The following is a 13447-nucleotide window of genomic DNA, read 5'->3' on the forward strand; positions in this document are numbered from 1 at the left end:
ATGGGTTCCAGTGGCATACTCTGAAAGTGCTAAACTGAAACAATGCTGAAAGAACTGTTCTGCTAGAGGAAAAATACTCAAAGTGTTTTGTTGACAAAAATATGTCAGTGGTCAGCTAAATGAAAAGAAAAATGTTTATACTTAAAGAAATAGGTGCTTGTGAATTTATGTTTTATGGAGACAATATTTTGTTTCTTCTTTGAGATGGATTGCAAACACTAATTCTTGCAAACAACAGTACATAATACATTTGATATTATTGGTATTATTAGTGACTTCTTATTACTATTACTATAGTGCCGGATGTAGGGATACATAAGTATCATCTGCATAGTAAGTGATGTGGCTCAAGTGCAGGCCTCCCTAACTTAATTGAAGTCTAGTCTTATCCCTGTGAAGTTGAGTCCAGTCAATCGCTGGTGCTATCAGTAAGTTAATAAAGTTGACAAAACACTATTGTCTGATAATACTTCTGCATAACACGGGCAAAGTATCATGGGAGTATATTCACAGAAGGAAATTTATTTTTCAGCTAGTTAACTAAGTTAGTCACACATCAGTTATTTATTTCATACAGAAAAAGCTCAAACACACCACAGGCAGGCTTAATGAGGTCAAATCACTTTTATTTGTAAAGTGCCAAATTATAACATAAGTTATTCCAATGCATTTTTCATATAAAGGAGGTGTAAGGAATACTCCTAAAACTTCTTTTTAACAGGCAAAATCCACAAGCAGCTCTAAAGCCGTCACCAGGCGTCCACTGCAATTAGTTTGAAGTCATAAAACTTACTTCCTAAAAGCAGTTAATAAAATGAATTTCATAAATGCACTTTTGATTGGCATAATTATTGATTATAAATATCTGCAACTAAAAAAATCGTTTTATGTTTCTGTTTAGCCACTTGCAGCTCTGTTAAGGTTAGAGATAGAGAGTGGTCTTTTACATCCCGTCTTGAAGACTTTATGTTTCTCTCAATATATGTTATTTCTTGTATGGTGTATGTCTTGGAACTGCTCATCATTCATCCATCTAGCCCCATGCGTAAAAGGCATTTGCTTAATTCTTATATGCATGTGATTGTGAGCAGACTGCACACCATCTCTGGCATCAATATGCAACAAAGACTGCAGTGCACGTCACACAATCTGGTTCAAGTATTTTAGGAGTGTACAGTGATGTCTGTTTAAAATGCTAAAACCATGATATCTAACAGGAACAAAGACAACACTTCATGAAAACTATAGGTTTATTATATCCATAGTTATATTCATCCATCCAGTAGATAAGAATGTCACAGTTTATCTTGATACTGATTAACCCACACCAACAAATTCATAAATATTGACAGTGGCAAACAGTGATTTTAACACCATCTGTTTGTAGTTAAATGACAAATTCGTGTAGGCTGTAGGCCGTATTCAAGCTTACAGAATAAAATATTGTGTGGCAGTTGATACAGACATTGGTGACAAATTTACATACGCATGCCTGAGGGCAGCCAGCTGCAGCACCGGGTAGAGGGAAGTAAATGTTGTGGAAAATAGCAGTTTACAAAGAGTTTGAGTAGTGTTAGAACTCTGTGTTTCTCTGGCTATGGCCATGGCACAGGGTGACAGACTTAGATGGAGAGAGGGAGAGAGCGGTAAAAAGAGATAAGAACAAGACAAAGAGACGCAGAATGAAACTAGCAGAGGTCACTCAGTAGAGTGCAGATCTCTGCCAGGCCAACAGATGGTGAAGGACCTACAGCAATACCACCACAACTACCAGCACCCAGCAGTCTGTGTTTGTGTATAGCTGTAGTGATCTGCTATCCCTACCATGGGATGTTATTAAAGTTCATCACCATCCCACTGTCACAGTGAGGGGTGTGTATAGTGATGATTCATATAGTGATGATGAGAATCCAAGACGATATACACAGTTCTACAAGGAAGAGGTGAGGCTGTCCTGTCAGACAAGAGTGTATTTTTGGTGTCTTTCATTTTCACCTGTTAAAATCCATGTTCCAACCATGTGACTGTCCTGCTGGAACCCCTCGCCATTAAATCCTTGAGTTGGTAGATCAGTGGATCATATCCTCTTCAAGCTGCAGCACTTGCTGGAGAATATCTCCCGACTGACAGCGACTTGGACTAAACTTGACTCGACTGGACTCACTGTCAGTTTATTTCAGTTTCTCTATTTTTTTTTTGTCTTCTTGTTTCTAAAGTTTGGCCATGGCACAACTTGAACCATGAAATCTGTGGGTTTACCCAGTTTAGATAAGAACTACAAAAGACTGATAAAGTTGTAGATGCTAAAAAACAAAACAAAGGCAAACAGGTTAATTTGTAACCGCTGATATTAATGTGACTGGGTATAAAAGGGGCATCATCATCATCATCAAAAGGTTCAGTTGTCCATGAGCAAGGATGGGTCAAGGTTGACCACTTTGGGCAAATAGTCCAACAGTTTAACAACAGCGCTTTTCAACATACAATTTAAAAGAATTTAGGGATTCTCACCATCTACAATCCATATCATTAAAAAGAATGTAACCCCTGGTTAAAAATCCCCAGAGTTATCATGTGCATAGTAGTAGACCTATAGTTGTGTTGTAGCAATCAGCTAGTGCTACCACTGGAGGTTACTGGAGTTCATCCCCACACACACCCCCTTCACCATCACCTACACACCTCCGCTCCGGAGCCAATGGCCGCTGACACCTCTTTGTCTAATACTGATGACGATTCACCAAGATGGACACGCACAGTCCTACGAGGGAGCGGTGAGGCCATCCTACAGAGGAAGAATATGTTGCAGTGCATCTTTCTTTTCGTTCTCAATAGTCCACGTATTTCGCTGGAGGCCGTGTGGTGGAAATCTGAATGGATGAAAGTCTTGTTGTTTAATCACCAGAGAGTCGTAACAGCGGATTATATCTCCCCGATCTCCTGAAGGCACAGCGTCTGACGTCTGATGGAGACGTGGACTGGACTGACTGGACTGAACTAACAAGAGGTGACTCCAGGTAGCCGTGAGTTTATTTTTTGTTCTTCCTTTTTGTTCCTTCTTTCTGCTTACTTTGGGGAAAAGACTGAACTCTTGCTTTTTGAATCAAGTGATTTGTCTTGTTTTGTGCACCGAACCGAACTGAACTGAACTGTGAGAAAAGTGTACCTTTTGTTTTGGGTTATTTGAAAGGAAAATTTCAGACTAGATTTCTTTGAGTTTCCGGAAGGGACCAACTATTTCATTTGCTGTTGTGATGTGTTTTGTGTTGCTTGAATACACTGATTGCTCTCAATCTTAATGCAGTGGTTCTGTGTTGTTTGTGGCCTTGCTGGGGAAGGGTTGTATTTTCTTTAAGGGAAAAAGAGTTTTTGCTCTTATTTTCATGACCTTATGTGTGATTGACAACTTAAAAAAAATAATAATACTGACTCACACCCTGACGAGGTATTGTTAGGCACTGATCTAACTGTACACTGTTACAGTGTAACTCCTGGTTAAAAATCCCCAGAGTTGCCACAATTAAAACCTATGTCATTTCATAAATGTAACTTCTCTAAAGGTTATGTCCCTTTAAGAACGTGACGTTCCTATAGTTTGTTTAGCCTGTACATCCCTCAACACGAGGTGTGACAGACTATCTTGAGTGTGTTGTTTCTATCTGCCTTAGATTGGTCCATTCAGAGAGACATCATGTTACTAGCACAATGATTGGTTAAGGGGTGGGACTTACGGGTTGTGTCAGGGCCGACAGAGTGGAGAGAGGAGCTGCGATTTACCATCACTAAAGTAGCCTTACGCCTTTGTCAAGAGTGTGTTATGTGGCTAAAGTATGTTTAGACATATATAGTTTGTTTTTAATGCTCGTGTCGAGCCTGTAGGCTGTTAGACTGCCACTAAGCCGCCTGTTAGCCTCCTGGCTACTGTTTGGCTAACACACCCACACGGACATTGAGGCCTGCTCAGACCATCACCAGACAGCGCACCGTGTGACTGGAAAAGCATGGCTGCACTTCTGGCTTTGAGGGAGACCAACCGTATCCTTCCATCATCGCCTGGAGGATGGACTAACTAACTAAAGAACTTTAACTTGTACTTTAAAAGTATATCCTCATTTATCTTTGTGATTTAGTGGTATCAGTTTTGTCAGAACCACTATTACAACCCGAGTTCCCAACATTTTGAGATAAATAATAAAGTCAGATTGAAGTTTCAGTATTTTGAATACTAAATGAAGAAAGAAAAACGCTGAAATAAGACATGTCACTGCTATGAAACTGGTGTAAAGGGGAGGGGTTAGAGCTATCCCACACTATAGTAGTGAAGCTGGTCCCCACGGATGCCACAGTGGAGCAAATCGAAGAGACCATTACAACCATTAAAGCCCTGGGAAGAGTGAAAGTCAAAGGACGGATGTCCAACCCTCAAGCCCAGTCACTTATTGTGCTCTGTGAGTGCAGTGAAAGAGTGAACACAAAAAGCATCCCTCTTGATGTGCCCCCTATTGGAGGAGATGAACCTTGGACATTGCATGGGCTGAGGAAGAGACTACCATGAGTTATGAAGGGGCAAACCTACAGCACTCAACAGAGGATGACTCCATTCCTACCGAAGAGACAAATGAACAAGAGATACTCCCCCTGAGACTCTGCACCAGGAAACTTTGCTGAGTCAATTATACGGGCGGTGGGAGATTTGTTGGTCAAGACCATGAGACCCACTCAAGAGAGTAATGTCTTCTGACACCTTCGGGCGTACTCTGGTATAACACCAACACCAGCTGGAGAGGAGAACTTAGACACCTGGATGAAACAAGTACGCTTGATGGTGCATGAATGTGACTGTTCCACCCGAGAGAAAAGGAAGAGGATTGTTCAGAATTTGAAGAGTCCTGCGTTGGAGATAGCCCAGGCAGTAAGAGCAAACAACCCTAAAGCTGCACCTGGAGAATACATACAGGCCCTTGAGAGGGCTTTTGGGACCTCTGAGACCCCTGAGGACCTCCACTTTTCTTTCAGAGCACTACGCCAATGCTCGGGTGAAAGACTCTGACTTTTTGAGAAGGGTGGAGCGGCTGCTAACCAAAGTGGTGCAGAGAGGAGGGCTAGCCGCTAGCCAAAGAGATAGTACACGTGTAGAACAGCTCCTCCGCTGCTGCCAGAATCCTCACCAACACCAAGAGAGTGGAGCACATTACACCAGTGCTTAAATCATTGCACTGGCTTCCCGTGTGTCAAAGGATAGACTTTAAAATCTTGTTACTAGTTTACAAAGCACTAAATGGTCTCGGGCCTAAATATATCTCTGATTTGCTTATATGTTATGAAGCACCAAGACCCCTCAGATCATCTGGAACAGGTTTACTCAGTGTTCCCAGGATCAGAACCAAACAAGGTGAAGCAGCCTTTAGTTTCTATGCTCCCCACCTGTGGAACAAACTTCCAGAACACCTGAGGTCAGCTGAAACTGTCGGCTTATTTAAATCAGGTCTTAAAACATTACTGTTTACTGCAGCTTACCAGTGAAGTGGATACGTTACATATTTTTAGGATAATCTGTAGCTATTGTTTTTAAATTTGTCTGCTGTCGCTTTTGTTTTATGTTTGCTTCTTTCTTTATATGCATTTCTGTAATGTTTTAAACTATTTATTGTCCTGCTTTTAGCTTTGTTTTTAATTATCTGAAATGCAATTTTAATGCTCTTTTATTGTTTCTAATTTAATGCAATTTCAAGTTCTGTAAAGCACCTTGAATTGCCTTGTGTATGAATGGTGCTATATAAATAAAATTGCCTTGCCTTGCCTTGCCTCCGGGGAGCCACTGAGTCAGAACTAATGCTTCTACAGTTGCGGTTGAGAGAGAGGAAGAGTAACCCTCCCCCTCTCCAGACACTGAAGATCAACAGCCTGTAAGATGCAAAATGGCTACCAACCCAGCTAGACCTGTAGTAAGGCAAGTGCAGGTGGAGGATGAAGCTAGTCCAACAGACTGTCAAGTTCAAGACTCAAGAGCCCAGACTGATGAACTGGGGTACCAGGTGGCAGGGCTTGCTGCCGGACAGTTAAAAACCACAACTGAGAGTAAACAACCTAAAGTAGTCCAGACTGAGAAAGGGCGTAAAACAAAGAACAACTATGAGTTTCAAACACTAAAGAAGGAAGTTGAGAACTTGCAGAACCAACTTGGTGTAATGGCAGTGACCTACACAGACTCCAGTCCACCAAAGGAGTCTGGGTGGAGAACAAATTCTGGAGAGAATAAGGGGGAAAAACTATTGTCCCAATCGGCTGAGCAACAAAGAGAAGGCCTGGGCCAGCATTGATGGAGATGATTTCTTCTGCTACCGATGCGGCGAAGACGGACATGTGGCCCCTCGCTGCAATGCTCCGGAGGACTCTGCAGAGGTCATACAGAAACTGATTCATTCTTTAAAAAGACACAAAGTGAACAGCAAAGATCAAGAGCCACCAAACACCCACTGCTCTGTTAAACGAAGCGCCATAGACATCAAAGAGACTACAAGCCTTCCAAAAGGGCTAGTGGGAGAACCTTCACTTGGTAAAATAATCATCAAGGGACGCCCGACCACTGCACTCATGGACGGTGGCTCCATTGTCAGCATCATATTTGAAAGTTGGTATGCAGCCCACCTGTCCCACTTGCCACTGCATCCCATTTCCAGCTTGGCTCTTTGGGGCCTCAGCAACTCCAGCTATCCTTATAAAGGGTATGTAGCCATGGAGGTTAAGTTCTTGTATGATGGAGCTCATGCTGAGCCAACGATCCTGGCCTTGGCCCTGGTGTGCCCAGACCTAAACGGCCCTGATCAGGCACCAGTGATCATTGGCACAAATGCAAGGAATTTCCACCATGAGCCCAAGGCCAGAGACAACACTGAGTGTAGTGGCCAAGTCAACTCATGGCGAGTGTGTATGCAGACACCTGTACAGATTGAACAGAAATCCTCATTATGCCATATAGTTGACAGTGCTGGACATATAGCCTAACCCTAGCCCTTGACAGTCGAAAGTTGAGGAACTCTTAGAGAAACTACCCAGTCCATCAACTTGAGTTATTCGCATTGAAGTGGGCAGTCATTGACAAATTCCACGACTACCTGTATGGGGCCAAGTTCACTGTGAGAATTGATAACAATACACTGACCTACGTTCTCACAACTGCGAAACTCAATGCTACTGGCCACAGGTGGCTAGCAGCCCTGTCCACTTATGACTTTGACCTGCAGTATCGGCCAGGCAGAGAGAATATCGATGTAGACCTGCTATCAAGGAATGCAAGCCACCAGGAGGAAGGGTGGATATTTCCATCTGGAGTGAAGGCCCTCTGCAAAAGAGTGAGTCACTCTGGGTCCCCTGAACCCCCAAGTTGTTGTGTAGATCAGCTAGGTGCATCACCCTCTGCTATCACAGACATTTATGTGTATCTGGTCCGGCTGTGTGAAAGCCTTGTGGAACAGATGAGTAACATGGAATTACAGAGAGACCAAGACACAGATGAAGCAATTGGGAGGGTGAAACGAGAGATAAGGGCAGGGAAGTGGCCTTGCACTATTCAAAGCATCCACCCAGAAACTTCTCTTCTTCAACGAGAGGAGGAAAAACTGCAGCTATGCAACAGGCTTCCGTATAGGAGGATAGTGAGACCAAGTGGAAAAGAAGTGCTTCTGCAACTGAAGAGATCAGCTGTCATGGAAGGATGAAAACATGATGACCAGCGTGAACAGAAAACTAAAAACAGACAATAAAATTGCTGCTAATATTAAGCCCCTAAACAAATTTTACAGTGTATGATTTGCATTTACATAATCATACAATGCACATTAAGTTATAAATCAAGCACTTCAAAATAGCAAAAAAGAATGTATATTGGTAATTATGAATATTTAAATGTTGCTCATTTAGCAAATTGACTTTTTCTGATACTGAAAAACAAATCCATAAACTATAACAGTTTTTGCTCTAGGGCGCTGAAATGGACCCTTTGCTAAGCCCTGCCTCCAAACAGCAACTGTCCAATCATAGATTAGCAACAATAACTAGGGCTGTCAAACTTTCCATTTCTCACCGTATTGAAGGTGTGTTGGAGGCTCTGAGAAGAGCGATACTTGGTGGTCCACAAGTCTGGAATGGTGGTGTCTTTTACGATGTCTCTCCAAAAAATGAAACACAAGTGCACATGTGTGGGAAATGGATTAAACTTTTTCTTCAGCTACTCTAACATAAACTACAGATGTCTGGCTAACCAATACTAGCTGACTAGCTGCAGTAACTTCACCTCTAGCCAAACTTGTTAGATACCACAGCATATGCATTTGTTCTGTGGAGGTTTGAGGAGGAGGATGTAGGCTGGTACAGAGTCAAAATAGGCCAACCCAGGTCATCCCAGGTCTAAGCCGGGTTAGTCTAGCTCTTATTCTGGTCTAATCGCCACACCACGATTGCACAAGAGCACCAGATGGGTGATACGTCTCAAGATTCGCTGCACTAATTGAGTCCCAGTGCTTCCTTTTCCCACTTTAATGTGTTTCTGTCATGTAGATAGTAACCAGTGTTTTCTGCGATGTAAGCTAGTCTTAGCCTCAGTCTTTTAGCATTAACGTTATATCATGTATGCAGCTGCTAGGTAATTTTACATAAACACTTTCACAGGGTTCTTGTTTTAAAACATGTCAGAGAAACATCAAAACATCAGCTAGAGACTACTTAGCTGACTCAAATGGAGTTTACATTGGCTTACATTAGCCAGGTATACTTATGAAATCTGCTTGTAAGTCATTATTTTAGCCAACAAAATCCACGGTCATCAGCTAAACATGAGAATCTGTTCAAAGCAATCAACCTTGTTTACAACAATTTGTCCCAATTTCCATATTAAATCTGCCACTGTTATCACTGGAAGCGGCATAAATGCAGTGTGAGAGTGGAATGCTTGGCAGATGTAGCAACAATAACAAAGGAGGTTAGTGTTTAGTGAAGTGTCAATTTGGCATGAAGGCCAAGTGTGTGTTTTTGTATTCATGCCAATTGGCTGAAAGAGGGCATGGCACTAGGAGTGGCCTATTGCAAAAACGGTTCCAAATGGATTCACAGATGTGCAAGATTCAGTGAAATGGTTAGTCATGAGCCAAAGGACAGCGGATTAACTGTTCATGCCAACGGATTGGATTGATGTACCATGACCAAACTAATAAATGTTAGTTACAGACTCTTGCACTCAGCAGATTTACTTTGTTATTACAGACTTATGCCATGTCCCCTACACTTTAGTCACGTCCCGTTTCATAACTCATGACCATTTATTGTAGATGTATGTCTGAGGCCTGCTCCCTATACTGTATGCCACAGAGGTATGTTTTTTTGTATGGTTGTTGTGTGTGTGTGTGTGTGTGTGTGTGTGTGTTAATGCATACATGGATACATGTGTGTACATAAGTAACAATACCAAGTATAGATATTGCAAATTTGCTTTTTTCAATTTTCTTTTTAACTTCATATTTATGTTTATTGCTTTTTATAGGTTGAACATATATACTGACAGTACAAATGTCCTGTCTGTCTCTTTTGCTGTGTGTCTCCTCAGGAATCGCTGTGATCTGAACAGTGAGGATCTAAACCGTCAATGGTGTAAACCAGACCCCATCCTCAGTCCAACTATCTACCACACTAAGGGCTTCCTGTACTACCTCAGCAGTATAGGACGAACTCCACTGGTGAGATTTACATACTCTTCTTTATTTTAATGTTGTTAGATTAGACATTACCCAAGCACTTTAACTTGAACAAACCCTTACTGTAGAGGTTGTGGATCAGAAAATCTACTCATAAGTGAGTAAAAACAAGACTGAAAGTTTGGAAGTTAGACCAAGTTCTTTTCTTTTTTAGTTCTAATTCTAATTCTAATTTGAGCTTATCCTACCAATCACTTTGATGTTGTTTCATGATGTCATACAATGACTGAGATTTCAGCTGTAACACTGAACAGAGTCGTTTTAAAATTAATGGAAGTATAATTAATAGCAAAATTACTACCAGCTTATTTCAATTTTCCATCACAATACTTGCATTAAACAGCCAAATGCAAAGCTGATAGGTGTGTGAATGTGTGCTGTGTAGGCATGTAGCAGTGCATACATGTAGATGTGAGCACTTTTTGTATCTTTTTTTGCATGTGTCTTTTTTAACCTGAAATGTAATGTCACGGGGCTTTAATGAGAACGCCTATAATGAACCAATCTTGAGTGGTGGTGAGGTTGTTTTTCAGTCTAATTCATGTAATTAACTGCTATAGATTACCATGCAGTGAAAAGAATGTGCACTTTAAAAAGGACTTGTTCACCTTTTCACAGCCAGGAGCTTTTGTATTTTCAAAAACATGATGCAAAGAATCGCACGTTTTCAAATATAAATTTCTTCAAAATATATTTGACAGTAAAGTCCAATACTAAGGGCCCTATCTTACACCTGGTGCAAAAACCGCTTGCACTTTAGACCAGCCAAAACCTGGTTGAAGTGCAAAGTCTGTGGTCATTCAGCACAAGATAGCACCCGGTGGGTTTGGCCAAAACACACACACATCTTCACTATCACAAAGCACTTTAATTTATTACACGGGAGTGTGGATTAGTTAAGTGTTATGTTGAACATGTTTTGTATCAGCAATAAAGTGTAAATATTGAAGTTAAAAGCGTTGGCATGTCTCGCACTCGGCTGAGGTGCACACACGTCTCCACAATCACAGAACACCTTTAATTAATGTTAAACAGCCATGCACATGTGTCTTTAAAGATAAACTCAATAATAAGGAAAACATTTTTTTTTAGAATTATAAAGCCTAAACAGACCTGCAAAGTGCACACAGGACACAGCTGTCAGATCGTCTTTATCAGATGAGTCAGCATGACAGCGGGAGCAGCTGTAGTGTTTGTTTCTGCATGTTTGTTATGATCCAGAAAAACAAGGATTAAAAGAGGAGAGGAAGAAAGGAGAGAAAGAGAAAAAGGAGAGAAAAAGTTATGTGTGCTTCTGTCTGAGCTGGTTGGATATATCTGTGTATAATTTTGTGCATTTCAAACTTCAGAAACTAATTTTTGATTGTTTCTTAGCGGGTCAGAGGAGCGAGGATGGGAGGAGAGAGATGAGGATTAGGTGGGAGAGGAGAAGAAGGAGGAGCACAGACAGCCACGTATCTGCTCCTCCTCTTGGCTCAGGTGGGCCAGCGGAACCGGGAAGCTTTGCGGCTAGATTGGATCGGTTTGCCTCCCCTCTCTACTGCACCATCTCTCTCCCTGCTCCTCAGTCAGCAGAGTTAATAATGATGATGATGCTAATAATTAATTATAAAATACAACACTTCAGTGTAACCTAGCCAGTTACATATCTGCATGACATTTGCGGTTCATTTATTGTATTGGTTTTTGCAGGCTTTAATGTAAAATAAACTATTTACACGTGAAGCTGTTTTGGAGACGTCCTCCTGTCTCTATATATTGCGCTTTTACGCGCTTTCACTCCTCGAACCAGGAGATCTGTCTCCTCGCTTTGAAAATCTTTTCTCTTTGTTTCCTCCTGGTAAATCTGCTGTCATGCTGCCATGGCTTGTGCTACTGGTGCACCCGCCTCTTAAAGGTGATGAAGGCTGAGGAGTGAAAGCGTGAGAGTGCACAATATATGGAGACAGCAGGACATCTCCAAAGCAGTTTCATGTGGAAAAAACAATACAATAAATGAACCGCAAATGTCATGCAGGTATGTGCAAGTGCATTTGCTATCTTACACACATGGCAAAAATGGCACTTGCGCTGGTGTAAGATAGCAAAATCACTTGCGCTAGCAGTGCAATGGCTTTGCGCCAAGTGTAAGATAGGGTCCCCACGTGTGAATGTTTCTGGATGCAACCCTACAAAGCTCTACTTCTCTCCTTATGCCTTCTAGGTTTTCTGTGACTACCATGGCCACTCTAGAAAGAAGAATGTGTTCTTGTATGGTTGCAGTGTTAAGGAGACTCTCTGGCAGTCTGGCTCTGCTGTTGACACTGTAGGACTGAAGGAGGACCCTGGATATAGGGTAAGACACACACAGCCTATGAGTGTTTGTAGGTCAGTTCAGTTTAAAATGCTGTGTGGTCTTTATGTCCCTGTGGTGGACCAACAGTTGCAGCTAGATCTCAGTCCATAGAAACACCAGAGTAAATGTCTGCTAGTGTTTTTACTTTGGGTTTTTGGGTTTCTCTGTCTATCTTTCTACCTCTTTCTTTCTCTAGACCATTCCAAAGACCTTGGATCGTATTGCAGCAGCCTTTTCTTTCAACAGCTGCAACTATTTGGTAATAATAGAGAGAAATGTTTACTACTACTACTACTACTACCACTACTAATGATAATAATAATAATAATAATTAATGATTTTCATTATTAAATCATTATCACACATTCAGTCAGATTTCTTTGACTATTATCACAACCAGGATCTTTGTTACCATTACAGTTATTGTTGTGTGAATTGTCATTATTATTCCCCTTCTGATTACATCCTAATCAAACTCTTCATTATCATCATCACCATCACCATCATCATCATCATCATTTAATTTTCTCCATTGTTTTCAATATTATTGATATTATATGGGCTTAATTCATGTTTTGCTTATATTTTTGACTAATCACAAAACACATAATGTGATATTAAAACCGGTCATATTGAAGCCGTTCCCATTTTCAGCTCCAACTTAAATTCTGGTTTGAATTTTTCAGGTGGAGAAGTCTCGCTCTTCCACAGCCAGGGTGGTTGTCTGGAGGGAAATGGGCGTGCTGAGAAGCTATACCATGGAGAGTACTTACAATGGCTGCAACCAGGGAATATACAAGGTTTGTGATTTTGTCTGTGATTATGTGAAATAAGCTCAAAAACACTTGACTGTTATTGAACATGATGCCCACTGGTAGGTAAAAGAACCCTGTTATTTCTCTGCAGTAAACTGGGGATATATGTGATAACATTTTAGCTGTGTCTGTTCACTCCAGTATAAACATAATCTCCCTCGAACTGTTTCACACAGTGGGGCTGGGGGTGGGGAACTTTATTAAGCATTAAATAAATATAAATATTCTGTTCCCAGTACAGCTGCATCTGTGGCATACATATTTCTGCCTTATGTTTTTCCCATAGACAGGATGAACAAACTGACATTAGATTTGATTACAACGTGCATTCGCCATGGCATTGTTTTGATTAACCTATGCAGTGTCACAACATTTATTTCTATCCAGAGTTGTACTAATTTTTCACCAGGATCTTGTATTGATGACAGGAGAGTCGGACTGCTGTATTAAGTCTTCTCCAGCACATCTCAAAGATTCTCAGAGGGATTCTGAACCACAATTTGAGCTCCATAAGTTTAATAATGTGTTGGACAGCTCTGTTAGTAGTTTCA

At 41.2% G+C, this 13447-nt stretch overlaps 1 protein-coding gene across 1 annotated transcript in view; it reads left to right on the top strand.

The window, feature by feature from the left end:
- agbl1 (AGBL carboxypeptidase 1) overlaps positions 1–13447 on the top strand; it is a 219332-nt gene that overhangs the window by 193270 nt on the left and 12615 nt on the right. The window contains 4 exon segments of the mRNA XM_084733981.1: positions 9599–9728; positions 11950–12081; positions 12278–12340; positions 12768–12881. Coding sequence (XP_084590107.1) covers positions 9599–9728; positions 11950–12081; positions 12278–12340; positions 12768–12881 — 439 coding nt within the window.

Source organism: Lutjanus erythropterus, chromosome 13 (genome assembly GCF_056507025.1).
Source record: "Lutjanus erythropterus isolate fLutEry1 chromosome 13, fLutEry1.hap2, whole genome shotgun sequence".
NCBI classification, from domain to species: domain Eukaryota; kingdom Metazoa; phylum Chordata; class Actinopteri; order Lutjaniformes; family Lutjanidae; genus Lutjanus; species Lutjanus erythropterus.